Source organism: Chrysochloris asiatica, unplaced genomic scaffold (assembly GCF_000296735.1).
Source record: "Chrysochloris asiatica unplaced genomic scaffold, ChrAsi1.0 scaffold00054, whole genome shotgun sequence".
Classification (NCBI taxonomy): Eukaryota; Metazoa; Chordata; class Mammalia; order Afrosoricida; family Chrysochloridae; genus Chrysochloris; species Chrysochloris asiatica.
The window spans coordinates 5,622,355-5,642,765 of record NW_006408572.1 but is presented as its reverse complement, the minus strand read 5'-3'; the positions used below and the strand labels follow the sequence as shown (position 1 = coordinate 5,642,765).

At 42.2% G+C, this 20,411-nt stretch overlaps 1 protein-coding gene across 1 annotated transcript in view; it reads right to left on the bottom strand.

Moving 5' to 3' along the window:
- The window catches only part of SPNS3 (spinster homolog 3 (Drosophila)), a 70,985-nt gene that overhangs the window by 47,100 nt on the left and 3,474 nt on the right, over window positions 1–20,411 (bottom strand). Inside the window, exons 2-4 of the mRNA XM_006863475.1 lie at window positions 19,431–19,496; window positions 758–894; window positions 14–165 (exon numbers count right to left, since the gene is read on the bottom strand). Of these exons, the coding sequence (XP_006863537.1) occupies window positions 14–165; window positions 758–894; window positions 19,431–19,496 (355 nt within the window). The remainder of the gene's footprint in view (window positions 1–13; window positions 166–757; window positions 895–19,430; window positions 19,497–20,411) is intronic.

Sequence of the window (20,411 nt, the reverse complement as noted above, 5' to 3'; positions counted from 1 at the left end):
GATTGATACCAACCTTCCAACAGGGATGAATATATAAAAGATGGCCAGCACGCGAGTCCGCTGGTCCTTCACGAAGATGTCACCCAGGACGGTAGGTGCAATGGTGGAGTAGCTGGCTGTGCCGATGCCCACGAGGCCCCGGGTCAAGAAGAAGAGCCAGGGATACTGGGCAGGAACACAGGGAATTCCAGAAACCACCCAAGGGGACCTTATGATGTATGTTTCCCCACAGGAGGGAGAAGGGATCAAGACTGTAGAAACCTCACCATCCTTGGCCACCCCACCCACCTACTGCCATAGAGCTGATTCCATCTCACAGTGACCCTGTGTAGGGTTTCTGAGGCTGTAAGTTTTACAGAAGCAGATAGCCTCATTGTTCTCTTGTGAAGTGGCTGGTGGGTTTGAACCGCCGATTTTGTAGTTAGCAGGCCAACGTGTAACTCATAGGGCCACGAGGTCTCCTTTCCCAAAATCGACGCTGCCTGCTGGTGCCTGCAGCCTACAGCCAATTACCTCCCTCCACACCCAGGGAAGCCCTTCAACCAGGCCAGCTCCCCAAGACAGTAGCTGATACCCCACGCCCACACCCTCAGCAGAGTCAGGCAGAAGTGAAGCCATAGGTGGCACCCTGTTATTGGGAAAGTTGAACCAGCTCTGGCCCCTGTGGGCAAGCCCTAAACCTAGAACCTAGAATGGAGCCAAACATCACCACCCAACTCCCATGGTTCTGGCCCATGAGGTGACTGGGAGAAGATACCTGGGAGGAGATGAAGGAGCTGGAGAGACCAGCTCCTGACCACAGTAGGATCCCGCAACTCAGCGTCAGCTTGCGGCTGTATCGGTCGCCCAAGTAGCCAAACACTGGTGCAGACAGCAGCAGGCAGCTGATGAAAACTGAGGGAGACAATGTAAGAGGTGCCCTGAGCGCCCCCCGCCCCCGTCCCCCTTGGTCCATGGCAGACATCCCAGGAGGCCCCAGGAAAGGGCCTGGCACCAGGGCAATGGGTCCAGGCATGAGGAAGAAAAGAAAAGATAACTCTCACAATCCCCATCCAGAATGGAGGTGACCAGAAAGTGTGTGGGGGATCCAGGACCTGGGTTTGATACCCAGTTTTGCCACTTGCTTACTGTGTGGCTTTGGGTAACTAGCTCTACCTCTCTGAGCATAATCTCGACAATGAAGACATCAATCTGAGACTGTGTAGGGATGAGATGAAAGGGGAAGGTAGGGTCCTGGCGCAGAGCCTGCTGTGTTTAGTCGACACGAGTTTCCTGTCTCTATGAGAAGAAGTGCAGCCAGAGTGCTCCTTGGAGGCCAAGATGGCCAAACTTCGTCTCTCATACTTTGGACATATTGTCAGGAGGGAACAGTCACTAGAAAAGGATATCATGCTTGATAAGATGGAGGGTCAGAGAGAAAGAGGAAGACCCCTAACGAGATGGATTGGCCAGGTGGCAGCACTGATGGACTCAAGTGTGGCAGCAGTAATGAGGTTGGCCCAGCATCAGACATTGTTTCGTTCTACTGTGCATGGGATCGCTATGAGTCGGTTCCGACTCCATGGCACCTAACAACAACAAATGAGAACTTCAAGCCCCTGGGAGCATGAGGGCCTCCAAAGTGCCCCCTCGGAGGGTTGGTCTGATTTATCACTCACACACCTGTGATCCCATTATAGAATTCTCGCCTTCCATGCTGGAGACCCAGGTTCAATGCCCAGTCAATATACAACATGTGTCAATATGCACTCATCTGTCATCTGCCTGACAACCTGCCTCTGAAAATCAACCCTATGACGCACACTAGCCCAATTCACAATGAATCGTTGGGGTGGTACAGGACCAAACAGCATTTCATCCTACTGTGTATAGGATGTCATGAGTTGGAGACTGACGCACAACAGCTAACAACAGCAACACCTGTTACGGTGGAGCAGTGGCAGAAAGGAAGGAAGGTCTATCAGGGTCTACCGTGATAGTAGATCCAAGAGGCTGAGAAAGAGGTGCTTTCCAGAAGCCGGTGAAACATTCCCTTTGGCAATGACAGTTGTATTTATAAAATCAATCCTAGGATAAAACCCTTATATTAATATTACCTACTGAATTAGCTCTGTGTATTCTTTCCATCTTCTCTTGATGCTTTCTGTATCATTGAATAATCTGCCCAGAGAATCCTTCAATAATGAAAGTTGAGGATTGAATTTTTTCTTTAGTTACTCCAACTTGAGAAATGCTAAGCATATTCTTCCATTTTGGTATTCTGACTCCAGATCTTTGCACATTTTGTTGTAATATTTGACTTTGGATTCTTGAGCTGACCTTTGAAATTTTCTTGAAAATTTCCGCTCTTGTACCTCCTCATTTCTTCCATTTGCTTTAGCAACTCTATGCTGGAGAGCAAGTTTCAGTGTCTCTTCTGACATCCATTTTGATCTTTTCCTTCTTTCTTGTCTTCTTAATGACTTTTTGCTTTCTTCATGTATGATGTTCTTGATGTCATCCCACAACTCTTCTGGTCTTTGGTCTTTAGTGTTTAATGTATCAAATCTGTTTTTCACATGATCTCTAAATTCAGGTGGGATATATTCAAGGTCATAGTTTGGCTCTCTGAACTTGTTTTCGTTTTCTTCAACTTCTGTTTGAATTTGCATATGAGTAATTGATGGTCTGTTCCACAGTCTGCCCCTGGCCTTGTTTTCACTGATGATATGGAGCTTTTCCATCATCTCTTTCCACAGATGTAGTCAATTTGATTTCTGTGTATTCCATCTGGTGAGGTCCATGTGTAAAGTCATCTCTTATGCTGTCTAAGAAGGTATTTGACATGAATAAATCATTGGTTTTACAGAATTCTATCATGTAATCTTCAGCATCATTTCTATCACCAAGGCCATATTTTCCAACTACTGATCCTTCCTCTTTGTTCCCAACCTTTGCATTCCAATCACTGGTAATTTGAATAATAGTGGTATTAACTGGGCTTCCCTGAAGGCGCAAGGATATTATCCTATCACAGGCAGCGTTGCACCTCATGACTGATCTGGATATGTTCTTTTTTACAATGAATGCAACATCATTCCTCTTCAATTTTTCATTCCCGGCATAGTAAACCATGTGGTCGTCAGATTCAAAATGGCCAATACCAGTCCATTTCAGCTCACTAATGTCTAAGATATCGATGTTTATGTGTTCCATTTCATTTCTGACAATTTCCAATTTTCCTAGATTCATACTTCGTGCATTCCATGTTCCGATTATTAATAGATGTTTACAGCTATTTCTCTTCATTTTGAGTTGTGCCTCATCAGCAAATGAAGGTCCACCGGGCTTTACTCCATTCACGTCATCACGGTCAACTCTACTTTGAGGAGGCAGCTCTTCCCCAGTCGCATTTTGAGTGCCTTCCAACCTGAGGGGCTCATTTTCCGGCACTATATCTGACAGTGTTTCTCTGCAATTCATAAGGTTTTCAGTGACTAAATATTTGGAAGTAGTTCGTCACTCCTTCTTCCTGTTTTCCTCTGGAAGCTCATCTGAAACCTGTCCACCATAGGTGACCCTGCTGCTTTTTAAAATACCTGTGGCATATCTTCCAGAATCACAGCAACTCACAAGCCACCACAGAACGACACACTGACTGGCACAGAGTCACTGTACCAAAAGGAAATGGTTGATGCTCAACCTTTTCAAGAGGTAACATATGATCAAGAGCCAATGATACTGAAGGAGGAAGTCCAAGGTGAATTGAAGGAATTGGCAAAGAACAAGGCTCCAGGAATTGATGGAATAAAAATTTAAATCTTTCAAGAAAGTGAAGTGGCATCATCTATGCCAAGAAATTTGGAAGACAACTATCTAGCTGACTGATAGGAAGACATCCATATTTGGGCCCATTCCAAAGAGAGGTGACCCAATGGAATGCAGAAATCATCGGACAATATCTTTGATATCCTATGCGAGTCAAGTTTTACTAAAGGTAATACAGAAATGGCTGCAAGCATACATTGACAGATAACTTCCAGAGGTTCAAGCTGAATTCAGAAGAGGACGTGGAATGTGGGATATCATTGCTGATGTCCGATGGATCTTGGCTGAAAGCAGAGACTATCAGAAAGATGTTTCCCTGTGCTTTATTGACTATGCCAAGGCTTTTGATATTGTGGATCTTGACAAGCTATGGACAACAATGCAAAGAATGAGTATTACAGAACACTTAATTGTGCTCATGAGGAATCTATACCTGGACCAAGAGGCAATTGTTCGAACAGAACATGGGAACACTGAATGGTTTAAAATTAAGAAAGGTGTGCAACAGGGTTGTATTCTTTCACCATACTTATTCAACCTGTATGCTGAGCAAATAATCTGAGAAGCTGGGTTATACGAAGAAAAACGTGGCATCAGGATTGGAGAAAGACTCATTAACCACCTGCAATATGCAGATGATACAACCGTGCTTGCTGAAAGTGAAGAGGACTTAAAGTATTTACTGATGAAGATCAAAGAGCACAGCCGTCAGTATGGATTGCATATCAATGTAAAGAAAACAAAAATCCTCACTACTGGACCAATGAACAACATTCTTATCAATGGAGAAAAGATTGATGTTATCAAGGACTTCATTCTTCTTGGACCAACTATCAACACTCACAGAAGCAGCAGTCAAGAAATCAGATGATGTATTGCATTAGGCAAATCTGCTGCTAAGACCTTTTTAAAGTGTTGAAGAGCAACGATGTCAGCTTGAGGACTAAGGTGCACCTGACCTAAGCTATGATATTTCCAACAACCTCATAGGCATGTGAAAGCTGGACAATGAGTAAGGAAGACTATAGAAGCATTGATGCATTTGAGTTATGGTGTTGGAGGAATATTGAAAGTGTCATGGGCTGCCAAAAGAACGAACAGATCTGTGTTGAAAGAAGTTCAACCAGAGTGCTCCTTGGAGGCCAGGATGGTCAAACTTCCTCTCTCATACTTCGGACATATTGTCTGTCAGGAAGGACCAGTCGTTGGAGAAGGATATCATGTTTGGTAAGGTGGAGAGTCAGAGAAAAAGAGGAAGACCCCAACAAGATGGATTGGCAAAATGGCAGCATCAATGGGTTCAACAATTGTGAGGTTGGCCCAGGACCGGGCAGTGTTTCATTCTGTTGTACATAGGGTCATTATGAGTCAGTACTGACCTAACAACAACAACTGAATTAGCGAATGTGGTTGGCTACTTAGCCAAGACAAAGAAATTGACAAATTCTTGCTGGACAGGAAAAAACATTGGTAACTGCAAGGTCAACAGTTCAAACCCAATAACCACACTGTTCCTGAAAAGATTTAGTCTCTTAAATGCTAAGGAACAGTTCTACTTTGTCCTATAGGGTCGCTATGAGTGGGAATTGACTCAATGGCAGTGAATTAACAATATATGGAGTCTCTAGGTGGTACAAATAGTTAAGGTACTTGCTGTTAACTGAGAGGTTGGAGATTCGACTCCACCCTAAAGTACCTCAGAAGAAAGGTCTGGCAATTATTCTGAAAAATCAGCCATCGAAAACCCTGTAGATACCCAAAAGAGGAAATACTTAAGAATAAATCTAACCAGAGATTTAAAAGACCTATACAAAGAAAACTACAAAACCCTGCCATACCAATCAAAAAGAGACTTACAAAAATGGGAAAATACACCATGCTCATGGATAGGAAGGCTTAATATTGTGAAAATGTCAGCATTACCCAAAGCAATCTATAGATATAATACAATCCCAATCCAGATTTCAATGTCATTCTTTAAAGAAATGGGAAAAATCACCACTGACTTTATATGGAAAGAAAAGAGACCTCGGATAAGTAAAACATTACTTAAGAAGAAAAAAAGTTGAGAGTCTCTCACTTCCTGATCTCAACCTAATACACAGCCTCAGTGGTCAAAACAGCCTGATACTGGGTACAACGAAAGAGATCTAGATCAATGGAACAGAATTGAGACTCCAGAAGTAAATCCACCCACATACAATCAGCTGATTTTTGACAAAGGATAAAAATATTGTCTTCAACAAATGGTGCTGACAAGTCTGGAAATCCATTTGCAGAAAAATGAAACAAGACCCATGTCTCACACCACATATGAAAACAAACTCAACATGAATTAAAGACCTAAACATACAACTCCAAACTATAAAGATCATCAATGAAAAAAATAGGAGCAAACTTAGGGGCTCTGCTACATGGCATAAATACACTGGCAAACGTAACTGACAATACACAAACATAAGACAAAATAGATGACCGGGACCATCTAAAAATTAGACACTTAAGTGCAAAAAAAGATTTCAGCAAAAAGTAAAATAAGAGCCCACAGATTGCACACACACACAAAAAAAAAATCACTAAAATTTACAGAAAACTACAAAATCTGTACAATAAAAAATTAATTAATTAAAATAACCCAATTAAATGGGCAGAGTACATGAACAAACATTTCACCAAAGAAGACATTCAGGTGACCAAAAAACAAGTGAAGAAATGTTCACTATCATTAGCCATTGTTGTGGTTTTGAAGTGTCATCAAGTCAGTTCCAACTCATAGCAACCTTGTATATGGCTTCCAAGAAGCAGCTCGTGGGTTTGAAGCCCCAACCTTGAGGCTAGCAGTCCAGTGCTTATCCTACAGCACCAACCAGGACTCAATTGTTAGCCATTGTTGTAGGTACTAAGCGCCATCCAGTCGGTTCCAACCCATAACGACCCTGCATAGGGTTTCCAAGGAGCCACTGGTGAGCTTGAACCACCGACCCTGCAGTTCAAACCGACAGAGAGATAGATGTAAATAAAACCAATATCACCTCACTCCAGCATTAATATAAAAATAATGGAAAAACAAAATGCTGGAGAGGATGTGAAGAGATTGGGAACCTCATGCGTTGCTGGAGGGCTGTAGAAAGTTGCAACCACTGTGGAAAATGAAATGGTCCTTCCTCCAAAAGTTGGAAATGGTAATACCATATGGCCCAGCAATCCGTCTACTTAGTATATATCCCCAAGAAATAAGAACCATGATTTGAGTAAATATGTGCATAGCGAAGTTCATCTCAGCACGATTCACGATAGCAAAAAGATGGAGACAGCCTAAATGTTCATCAATGGAAGAATGGATAGACAAACTTTGGTACATACACACAAAGGAATACCACGCAACAGTGAAGACTAATGATGAACCTGTGAAACACCTCACAACATGCATAAACCTGGAGGATGTTATGCTGAATGAAATTAGTCACAAAAGAGCAATGATTATATGAGAACAGTATTATAAAAACTCAAGAAAAGGTTTTCATGCTAAAAAAAAAAAAAAAAATCATTATTTAATGGCTACCAGAGGTGGGAGGGAGGGAAGAAAAATTCACGGGCTAGAAGGTAGACCCATGTTAACTCGGGTGATGGGGAAAGCAATATGCAACAAGAGGGAGATTGGCAGAAGAATGATGAAGACGGGTGAAGATACAGGGAAGAATGCAAGAGTTAAAGGGGACAGAGGTAAACACCGTTATATACACAACCCTGCAACAACAGTGTTCTACAGGTAGATACAAGAATGGATACACAGGCTGAAAGGAGAGTGGGAATATTCCCACAAATATCTGAGGGTTTGACAGAGGAAATACATGGGTATTTTCCTTTGCTGTAAACACACCTGTGAATGTGGTGGATATATGGGAAGCAAAATGATGAAAACTTCTCAGCTATTACCAAACACCTTCAGGCAACAAGTTGCTGGGCCTAGAGGTCAGGACCATAGTCTGGGGGGACACCATGATCAATTGGCATAATATGTAGACAGTGTTCTACATCCTACTTTGGTGAGTAGCAACCGGGATCTTAAAAGCTCATGAGCAGCCATTTAAGGTGCAACTATTTTTCTCTCCATGTGTGGAAGAAAGAAGAGTGATGAGCATTGAAGATGCTTAGAATCAACGAGTTCAACTAATGGAACGTGTGAACATCAGTCTCCACAACTTTGAGACCAGCTACCACTACCAACTGCTCTGAAAGAAATCACATTAGAAGGTCCCAGATAAAGTGGGAGAAAACGTGGAACAAACTTCAGAATTATTAAAAACAGACCAGGCTGAGTGGACCAGAAAGAAACCAGAGGAACCAAAGACTACAGCTCTCAGCCACACTTAAAGTGTGGCGCAAAATTCACCCTTGTGGCCCAATTTTCAGGCAAACAGTAAATAGTTATATGGGGGGACAATAACACTAATAAGGTTTGCTCACCATGGAGGGCTCAATCATTCAAGATCCAAAGGGCAGCATTTACCTAAGGACAAAGTCCAGAAGGGTTGGGAAGGTGGGCGGAATGGAAAATAAGAACCACAGAGAAGCGGAATAACTGTTGAGATCAACAAGATACATAATTTGTTGAATGTAAAACTAATGATCTGCTCTGTAAACCCTCAACAGCGACTGCTTAAACATGAATACATGCACACAACACTTCTATTCCTTAAAGACAATTATCTACAACCCCTGAATGGGGATGGAGGGCTCCCTGCTTCCAAGTTGGGCACCCTGGAGGCCCCGCTGCCTGAGCTGAACCAGAAAGAGCAAACAACAAACAGAAATGCAGAAGAGGTCTGGACCTTTTTGTACCAAGTCCAACAATACAATGGCCTCAGGCTCTCGAGGCCCCTGCCCAATATCTGGGTTTCCATTCATCTGTTGAGCACAGATGATTGACATTTCCTGAGCCTAATGAATGACCGGATTCTTGCCAATTCAGGTTCCAGCCCCTCCCACTCTCCCATGACCCGCTCTAGTATTGGAATGAGCCATATGCAGTTGCAGAAATTAGGCCAGTTTTGACCTACAAAAACAGCAATTTAATACGGCTCAGCCTAATACTTTCCACAGAGAATGATCTTTGGTGTCAATGGCATTTAACATTTTAATAGCTACTGCCAGAAGAGGCCTCCACAAAGGCCGTTATCAATTTACACTGCCATAGGAGTGTATGCGAGTACCTTAGCTGACACTTGATACAATCAATTATCTTATTTTAATGGGTGAAAATCAAATAGGATCTCACTGATGTTTTAATTTGCATTATTCCCAGAGAGCTTGAGGAAGTGTTCCCATCCCATGCCCGTTGCCCTATTGGGTTGTTGTTTGACTTTTAACACGTTTTGGAAATTAATTTTTACCAATTCTTTATATTTGTTTCAAGAATTAAAAATGCAAGCTCAGGGACTAACGTAGCTGGTAAAACCAGAAGCCATGGAGTTGACTCCAAATTATGGTGACCCAGAACTGTGCTCCATAACATTTTTAGTGGATGGTTTTTCAGAAATAGTTTGCCAGGCCTTTCTTCTGAGGTGCCTCTGGGTAAACTTGACCCTCCAACCTTTTGGTTAACAGGCAAACATGTTAATTATTTATCACCCAGTGGTAATGCTGTTGTTAGGTGCTGTTGAGTTAGTTCTGGCTCATAGCAACCCTCTGCACAACAGTATAAAACACTGCCTTGTCCGGCGCCATCCTCACAATGGTTCTATGTTTGAGCTTTTTGGTGCAGCCTTTGTGTTAGTCCATCTCATTCCTGGTCTTCCTCTTTTTCACTGACCCTCTGCTTGACCAAGCATCATGTCCTCTTCCAAGGACTGGTCCCTCCTGATAAACGTCCAAAGTACATGAGATGAAGCCTCGCCATGCTTGCTTCTAAGGAGCATTCTGGCTGTGCTTCTTCCAACACAGACCTGTTCTTCTAACAGTTCTTGATATATTCCATACTATTCACCAACAACATAATTTAAAGGTACCGTTTCTTCTTGGTCTTCCTTAATTCATTGTCCAACTTTCACATGCATACAAGGCTATTGAAAATACTCTGGCTTGGGTCAGGTGCACTTTAGATCTTCAAAATGACATCTTTACTCTTGAACATTTTAAAGAGGTCTTTTTGCAGCAGATTTGCCCAATGCAATCTGTTTCCTTTTTGACTGCTGCTTCCATGGGCATTGATTGTGGATCCAAGTAAAATGAAATCCTTGACAACTTTAATCTTTTCTCCACTTATCATGATGTTGTTTATAGGTTCAGTTGTGAGGATTTTTGTTTTCTTTACACTGAGGTGTATGTAACCCATACTGAAGGCTTCATCAGTAAGTGCTTCAGGTCCTCTTCGTTTTCAACAAGCCTGGTTGTGTCATCTGCACATCACAAGTTATTAATGAGTCTTCTTCCAATCCTGATGCCACGCTCTTCATATACTCCAGCTTCTCGGATTATTTGCTCAGCATATGGTTGAATAAGTATGGGAAAAGATACAATCCTGGCACACACCTTTCCTGATTTTAAACCATTCATATCCTCTTGTTCTGCTCAATGACTGCCTCATTGTCTATGTACAGCTTCCACCCAATTAGAGAGAACTGAATGAAATAAAGGTCAGTAAATGAATTTCTGTATATGCTCAATAAATAGTGGTCATGGTGATGGTTGTGTGCCATCCGGTTTCCAAGGAGCAGCTGGTGAGCTTAAACCACTGACCTTGCAGTTCAAAGTGACCTTGCAGCCCTGCACGTTAACCTACAGCACCACCCCCAGGACCCTGTGTTTCCAAGGGCTTCCAAGGCTGTAAATCTTCACAGAAGCAGAAAGCCTTCTCTTTCTCCCATGGAGCAATGGTGTTTATAGTTTCAGTCATCACCGCACACAGGTATTTTGTATTGAAGTAACCAGATGTATCACTATGCCTTTAAGAAGATTGTCTTCATGCCTTGTTTCTGCCTGTCTTCTTTATCCAAAAATTATAGGAAGTATTTCCCCAAATTTTCTAAGACTTTTACAGTTTTGAGGGGACACAATGCCTTAAGCCTACAGATGTCCTGCATAAAGAGAGCTACCCCCAAGGAGAAGGCAGGTACGTCTTGTGTCTCAAAACCCAACTCACTGCCACAGAGTTGATTCTGACTCATAGCGACCCTGTGTAGGCTTTCTGAGGCTGTAAATCTCATCTTTACTAGAGCAGAAAGCTTCATCTTTCTTCCACGGAGCAGCTGATGGGTTTGAACTGCTGTCTGGTTAATAGTCCAGTGCTGATCCCACAGCACCACCATGAGTCCTTCTCCCCTTGCCTGTTGTTGTTAAGTGCCGTCAAGTTGGTTCTGACTCACAGTCACCCTGTATAGGGTTTCCAAGGAGCAGCTGGTGGGTTTGAACTGTCAACCTTGTGGTTTGCAATCCAGTGCTGATCCTACAGTGCCACACCAGGACCCCTCTTGCCTAGCATCTCCAAATTCCAATAATTTCAGTGGCAAGGTGGGAATAATTTATGCACACAAGAGTCCAGAGATGGATTCTGGAGTCAGTGTGCCTGGGTTCAGATCCAGCTGTATGACCTTCAGCAAACTCCATAACTTCTCTGTGCCTAAGATGTGTCATCTGTTTAATGAATATAATAATAATACCTGCCTCATGGAGTTGTTGTGAAGATTAAATGAGTTGATATTATAAAGCACTTAGAATAGCGTGATGTCAGATTTCATTCTAAATATTATTAATTAACTAACTCCATTCAATAGCTTCTCTGTTCCACGTACGAAGGTCTGACCCTGCTTCCTCCTAATCCCACCTTATAGCTTGTCCAGCTCACTCAATCGATTTCCTCCCTTTGCTGCCCTGCGGACAGGTAGCAGGGGGTGCCTTAGAGCCATTGTATGGCAACCAAGAAAGGTGAAGAGACTCACGTGAGGTCACAAGGTAATTAGTGCTGGATTCAAGTCTGCTCACCAGACTCCCAAGCCCACTGCCTTTTCTAAGCACCTTCTTGAAGCACTTCTATGAACAGGGTCCTTCCTTTCAGTCACTCACAAATACAAACCCAAACACACAGTAACACACACACACATCACTACACACACTCACACTCACACTAATACACATAAACACTCTGACATCTCTATCCCAACAACTCTCATACACACACAAACATCTATGCACACAGTAACTCATACACACTAACACGCTGATACATAGCCATACATACACTAACACACATGAACACACTGACATACACATTTGTATACAACTCACACAGATGCACAAGCTTTTACACCTCTCCACCCATACACACACACACACACTTCTCCCTCCACAGTGTCTCATTTATTGGGGGCCTTGTAGTAACAATCCTGTCCACCACAAAAAGAATCATGGGAGGGAAGTTGACTGAATCAACTTGTCTTTATGTACTTGAGTCAAGAAGGCTATATTCAGCAGGGATGGTCTCACTAAGACTACACACATGGCTGGAAGGGTCTCCAGTCAGCAGCCCACCGCCCAGCCTCTCAGCCCTGAGACTGAGGTACAACAATCTATCATCTAAAGTCTTGGTCATCTAACTTCTGGTCACATCACTCTTTCAGGTGACGTTTTAAATATTTTTATCAGAAATGTAAATCGTTGCAAAGGATGTGATTTCTGGAATTATAGTATTTTTTCAAATATACTTTGATTCAATCCTCTGTCCTGAAGAGGAAGTTCATTTGATCTCTGGGAAACACCCAGAGTCTAATTAACAAAGCCAGTCCTCATTTGTCAAACCAACTGGCCAAATCTGACCGGTTTTCTGTAAGAACCAACAACGCTGACTTCATTTTTTTACTGAAATAAATGTGTTACCATCCATAACTGAGACAATCATCTCTCTTCTGAATTCTAGTTTAGAGATAGAAAGCAGACCATCACACAACAGGTCAGCTACATAAGAACTGCCAATCTGACCATTGGGTTTGTGGCCTGGAAGAACCAGTACTGCCCTTGATGCTTTCCTTGCCTTGTTTCCAGATTTTCCCAGAAGTCAAGTATCCACCAGGGCCCCCTCTATTAGGCACCCTAGAAATTGTTACACCCCAAGACAGTGCACCATAGCAAAATTTGCTACTGGGTGGAGATGTATCTTTTACTTAAAATGGAGGAAAATAACCAGTTACTGTGGAGTTGGTTCCATCATGGTGACCCCATATATGTCAGAGGAGAATTGTTCTCTATAGAGTTACCAATCATTTATTTTTCTGAAGTAGATTGCCAGGTCTTTCTTCCAAGGGACCTCTGGATGGACTTGAGCCACTAACCTTATGATTAGCAGCTGAGGACATTAACCATTTGCAAAAATGGCAGAAAGGTGATAGTCAAACGGAAGGTGAAAAAGGAAGCTAACAGCAGCCTACAGACGTGATCTCATGAAGATCCATTTTAGAAAAGAAATATTCGGGCCTTGAAGCTCTAGAAACAGATTCTCTCGAAACTCTCTGTGCTCACGGGCGCTCTTGAAAGTTTTTGTATCAAGACAATGTTCTACATTCTGCTTTGGTGAGCAGCATCTAGGATCTTAAAAGCTGGTGAGTGGCCATCCAAGGTACAACTATTGGTCTCTCCTTATCTGGAGGAAACAAGAGTAATGAAAATCAAAGATGCATGGAAACAATGAGTCCAGGGAACTAATGGACCACCCAAACATCAGTCTTCCTGACTCTGAGACGGGAAGAACTAGATGATGCCTGGCTGCCACTAAACTGCTCTGAAAGGAATCACATTAGAAGGTCTTGGAAAGAGTAGCAGAAAATGTGGAACAAAATTTAAAATTATTTAAAAAAAAAAAAAAAAGCCCAGATTTACTGGTCACAGGGAGATTGGTGAGACCCTCAAGACTATGATCCTTAGTCACCCTTCAGATCTGAACTCAGCCCTGTGGCTCAAATTTCAGCCATACAATAGATAGATCTATCAGGGGAACAATTACATTAGGGAGGCAGCCACACTTGAGAATAATCAGCCATTTGAGATGAAAAGGGCAGCATTTACCCAAGGACAAAGTTCAGAAGGGTTAGGAAAAGAGGAGCAATGGAAACAGGAAACACAGGGAGGAAGTGGGATCAGGGATGTCACATTGTGAGAACTGTCATCAATGACATTGAATAAAGTGGGCATGGATTACTGAATCAAAGTTAACAAGAAAAAGTTACACAAGAAAAAAATTTTTTAATGGTGGCATAGTAGATTATGCATTGGGCTGCTAACTGCCAGGTCAGCAGTTCGAATCCACCAGCTTCTCCACAAAAGAAAGATGAGACTTTCTGCTCCAGTAAAGATTTACAGCCTCGGGAACCCCCTCTTCAGGGTTTTTATGAGTTGGAACTGACTCGAGGGCACACAATAACAATAACAAACATCTTAAGTAAGGTAAGGACAAATGTGGCATGTTCCAGGAATAACCTGAAGGGGGAAAATAAAAGGTTTTATGTCCCCAGGGGTACCCCAGTTGGAGAGTCCTTCTAGAGCACTGAGGTAGTGAACTATTGGGAGGACAGCGAGGCCAGCAGAGAGAGAGACTCATAGGGTGCTAGTTACAGACTGGTGTGTCACATGTGTTGTGATAGTACACATACTTGCAGGTACGTGTGTGTGTTACAGATTGAATTGTGTCCCTGAAAAACATGCTCTGTAAATCCTAATCCCTACATCTGTGATTCAAGGAGCCCTAGTAGTGCAGCAGGTTAAGTGCTGTGCTGCCAATCACAAGGTCAGCAGTTCAAACCTACCAGTCACTTCTTGGGAGAAAGCTGAGGCTGGCTGCCCCTATAAAGATTTACAGCCTCAGAAATCCTACAGAGCAGTTCTACTCACTCTGTCCTATGTTGTTGTTAGGGTCCATCAAGTCAGTACCAACTCATAGCGACCTGATTGTGCACAGCAGAACGAAACACTGCCCGATTGGAATCCACCCAGTGTCCGTGAGTTTGTTTTCTATCTGTGGCTATAATCCCATTGGGGAATGGTTTTTCCTTTGTTAAATTAATGAGAGATTCCTGTAGTGTGTATCTTTTTTCTTTTTTTAAAAAAAAAAAAAATATATATATATATTGTGAATTGAGTGAAGACTTACAGACAAGATCATCAGTTTTACATTCAACAAATCATACGCTTTGTTTCATCTCAGTGATTAGGCTCCCCTCCATGCAACAACAGTTCTCCCACTTCCTCCCTGTGCTTCCTGTCTCCATTCCACCCACCTTCCCATCCCTTCCCAACTTTGTCCTTAGGAAAATGTTGCCCTTTTGATTTTAACTGATTGACCATTCCATGGTAAGCATACATTACTAATGTTGTTGTCCCCCCACCCCCATCCCCTATAAACCTATCTACTGCTTGGCTAAAATTGGACAATGAGGATGACTTCCTTTCCAGACCTGAAGGGTGGTCAAAGCCATAGTCTCAGTTCCTCCAACCTCTTTCTGACCAATAAATCCGGTCTTTTTTTTATGATTAAATAACTTTGAGTTTTAGTCCACATTTTCTCCTGCTCTATCTGGAATCCTTTAATGGGATCCCATTCAGAGCAGTTTAGTTCTTCTGGTCTCAAAGTTGTGGAGACTAATGTTCACAAGTTCCATAAGCCCATTAGACTAATTGATTTCCAGTTACTTCAATTCTCATCACTCTTCTTTCTTCTGCACATGGCAAGACCAATAGCTGTACCTTAAGATCTCAGATACTACTCACCCAAATCGAATATAGAACATTGTCTTTGTGGACTATGTTTTCCAACTGACCATGGTGTCCCTGGGACTATGGTCCTGAGCCCCAGGGCCAGCAAGATGTTTGATAATATCTAAGAAGTTTTCATCATTTTGCCCACTGTATGCTCTACCACATTCATACAACGATGAATGTTTTTACTGGAAAGGTAAATATCATGTACAAACATCCTCTTTCAAATTCTTATCTCTTAGTGGGATATGTGTGTGTGTGACTCGACAGCACTTAATAATATCAACTATATCTATATGTCTATATCTAGAGTTCCTTATCCATTCAGTCTCAGTCCATAGATTTACACACAGAACACTGTTGCTCCAGGATTGTATATATTTCACTATTTACCTCTGTCCCTTTTAGCTCATGCATACCTCCCCGTATCTTCATCATTCTTTTGCCACCCTCTTTATTGTATATTGCCCTTCCCCTTCTTGTAACGTTGCTTTCCCCAATACCCGAGCTAATATGTGTGTACCCTCTAGCAGGTGAATAGAGGGTACTTCCGCTTCCCTCACACCCCTGCTAAGCATAAAAAAAAATGTTTCTTTTAGTATGAAAACCTTTTCTTAAGTTTTTTCAGTAGCGATCTTATACAGTATTTGTCCTTTTGTGACTGACTTATTTCACTCAGCATAATGTCCTCCAGGTTCATCCATGTTAAAAGGTGTTTCACAGATCCCATTGTTATTTTTCAACATTGCATAGTATTCCATTGTGTGTATGTACCAAAATTTGATTATCCATTCTTCCATTGATGGGCATTTCAGCTGTCTCCATCTTTTTGCTATTGTGAGCAGTGTTGTGATGAACATCAGTGTGCATAGATCTACTCATAACCTGGCTCTTATTTTCTGTGGCTATGTGCCAACTAGAGGGATTGCTGGGTCACATGGTATTTCTATTTCCAACTTTCTGAGGAAGTGCCACACTGTTTTTTCAGAGTGGTTGAACCATTTTACAGTCCCACCAGCAATGTAGAAGGATATCAGTCTCTTCACACCCTTGCCAGCATTTGCTATTTTCTGTTTTTAAAACTTCGTTGTTAATGCTGGTGTGAGATGATAACTCATTGTTTTTTGTTTGTTTGTTTTAACTCATTGTTATTTTGACTTGCATCTTTCTAATGGCTAATGGTCATTAACATTTCTTCATATTTGTTGGCAGCCTATATGTCTTCCTAGGTGGAGTATCAGTTCATGTCCTGTGCCCATTTTTAAATTGGGTTGTTTGCCTTTTGCTTGTAGAGGTGTTGTAGTTTTCTATAAATTTTAGCTATAGTTATTAATTCCTTGTCTGATATGTTGTTGAAAAAAAAAAAAACTTTACCCAGTCTGTGGGCTCCCTTTTCACTCTTTTGACAAAATATTTTGATGCACATAAGTGTCTAACTTATATGAGGTCCCAGTCATCTATTTTGTCTTCTACTGTGTGTGTGTTTTGCAATGTATCATAGCGTATTTATGTCATGTAGTAGAGCCCCTAAGCATGTCCCCATTTTTTCATTCATGATCTTTATTATTCTAGCTTTTATATTCAGGTATTTAATCCACATTGTTTGTTTTTGTAAATGGTGTGACATATGGGACTTGATTCATTCCTCTGCAAATGGATTTTCAGTTTTATCAGGACCATTTGTTGAACAGACTATCTCTTCCCCCATTTCATGTGTTTTGGTCCTTTGTCAAAGATCAGCTGATTGTATGTGGACGGCTTTACATCTGGATTCTCAATTTTGTTCCATTGATTTTTATATATTTCATTGCACCAGTACCTGACTGTTTTGACCACTGTGGCTGTGTAGTAATTTTTGAGATCATGGAGTGAGAGGTCTCCAACTTTGCTCTTCTTCTGAATCAGTGCTTTGTTTATCCAAGGTCTCGTTCCTTTCCATATAAAGTTAGTGATCGTTTTTTCCATCTTTGTAAAGAATGATGTTGGAATCTGGAATGGGATTGCATTATATCTGTAGATTGCTCTGGGTAGTTTTGAAATTTCACAATGTTAAGTCTTTCTATCCACGAACATGGTATGTATTCCAGTTTTGTAAGTCTCTTTTGGTTTCTTGTAATACTGTTTTTTAGTTTCCATTGTATAGGTCTTTTGTTTCTGTGGTTAAACTTGTTCCTAAGTATTTCATCTTTTGGGTGACTATTGTAAATGATATTGTCTTCCAAACTTCCTTTTCAGAGCTGTCTTTATTAATATAGAGGAATCCAACTGATTTTTATATCCTGATATTGTACCCTGACACTTTGCTGACACTTTTCAAAGGTTTCCAATAATTTTCTTACTGAGTCTTTGGGATTTTTTATGTATAAGATCATGGCATCTGCAAATAGAGTTTTACTTCCTCTTTGCTAATGTGAGTGCCTTTAATCTCCCTTTCTTGCCTTATAGCTCTGGCTAAGACTTCCAACACAATACTAAATAAGAGTGGTGATAAGCAGCATCCTTATCTGGTTCATGTTTACACAGGAAATGCTCTCAGTTTCTCTCCACTGAGAGTATGTTGGCTGCTGGATTTGTATATATGCCATTAATTATGTTGAGGAATTTCCCTTCAATTCCTACTTTATTGAGTGTTTTTATCAGGAATGGATGTTGGATTTTGTCAGATGCCTTTTCTGCATTAATCAATATAATCATGTGGTTCTTTTCCTTAGTTTTATTTATATTGTGGATTGTGTTGATTATTTTTCTAATATTGAACTATCCTTGCATCCCTGGTATGAATCCCACTTGGTCATGATGTTTTGTTTTGGTATGTTGCTGAGTTCTATTGGCTAGGATTTTGTTGAGAATTTCTGTATCTATGTTCATGAGGGATATTGGTCTATAATTTTCTTTTTTAATGATGCCATTGCCTGGTTTTGGTATGAAGATTATGCTGATGGAAGTTTTCCATCCTTCTCTATTTTCTGGAATCATTTGAGTAAAATTCTATCAAACATTCAGAGAACAGACAGCTGCTCTCTGAATGTTTGATAGAACTCACCAGTAAAGTGTAGGATATATCTAAAGTCCATCTCTTTTAAGATACAAAAGAGATTAAATGAGGAATGGAAACAAGCAGGTATGGGGGCATGATAGAGGCCATACCACAGGAAGATCACCAAGAAACCAAAGGATAGAAGCTGAAGAGGAAGAACTTTCCCCAGAGCTGACACACATACAGAGCCTTCCCCTGGGGCCAGCACCCTTCTAGCCTATAAGAAAGTGGGCTTCCAAACTCTGAAAGAGTTAGAGCCATCTGTAACTTCTGCTAGTTAGAGCCATCCATTTGTGGGACTTTTTGTGCAATAGCAGAACTAGATAACCAAGACAGTGTGTTACCATCCAGACACCCACAGGATACAAGTCAATGCCTCATGACTCCAACTACCCCTGCCCCTGTGGGGCTAGATACCACCTGAGTCCACGTGGGAGTATTTCTCAGTATGTGAAAAAAAACAACAGGAGTCAGGATTTATAGCTTCTAGTGCACAGCTGAGTTTAACAAATGTTAACAAGAGGCATATCTGATTCTACAGCGCTGAATTATGCTCAAGGGCCTTGTCCAGCCCCTTCCAGCCCCTTCCCCTGCTGTCTGCAGTGCGCCCTGTACTCAAACCAGAAGGAACTGTTCAGTTGCTAGATCTTACCTCACACCGGCTCTTCCTCCTACCCAGACTGCCCTTCATACCCAAACCCCAGCATCCTCAGTACTCCCTTCTCAGGTTTCATGGTAGATGTGATTTCCTGGGAACTGAGGCTGGCGACAGAGGAGAACCTGCTGAAAGACCCCACTCCAGATGAAACCAGGGCTACAGGTGCAGGGCCAGGGACTCACTCCTTACCAGTCTGAAGCAAGCCTGCGTTGCTGTCACTGATCTTAAAAAACCTCTGCACGTCCAGCAGCACTCCTGTGGACAGAGAGGCAGAGCTCAGGAATGGGCAGTAGTGTGGCCAGGCTGGATCTCTAAAAGCAGAAGAGCAGCACAACATGGGACCTAGCGCTAGCGCCAAAGGCACACACACACACAGGTACATACAGCCATATGGTCACGGACACACAGACATGTATATACACACATGTATATGCATACAAGCAGGTACTCCCTGAGGTAGACACCCACATACACGTACAAGAGCCAGTCTTACAGACATGTAAGCCTAATTTCATATAATCACTGAGCCACATATACCCTGAGGTGTACACAGAGAGACACACCCGTAACCATGCATACACATATGCTGGGATGTCATTCACACTGTAGTCTGAGTGACTGGCAGCACCTCACTACTGCACAGTGTAAGGTCACTTAGACTACAGTGTAAACGGAAGTCTCACGAGGCATGTAACACAGCAGGGCTGCTTGTCTGTGCACAGACATCAGACAAGCACAGACATGCATGTTCACACCTAAGTATGTACACGTGTCCACACAGCAAGTTCTATCAGAGACAGGAGCGCACTTGTGAGTGTGAACACGCAGCGCTTCAGAGACTTAGGGCCCACATAGGTCCATTCGCAGCCCCACCTCACTGAGGGTGCAGGCTCCCACTCTATACCAGTCAGGGCTCTGAAGCCCCTCCAAGTCTTTGCTAAGTCATAGCTGAAGCAATGGGCACTGAGTCCTTTGGAATCGGGCCCCCAGACCCTGGTTTCTGTTACCTGAAAACCTCTTGGCTCCTTGGTGGTACTTCAGAAAGGGTTCACCTAGACTACGAGGTTCTGACCCGGCCATTACTACTAAGCATTGTCATGGTCACTTTCATTGAGCTCCGAGAGGGCTGAAAACCAGACCCTGCACTGGACACTTACAGTTCTTGCCCGA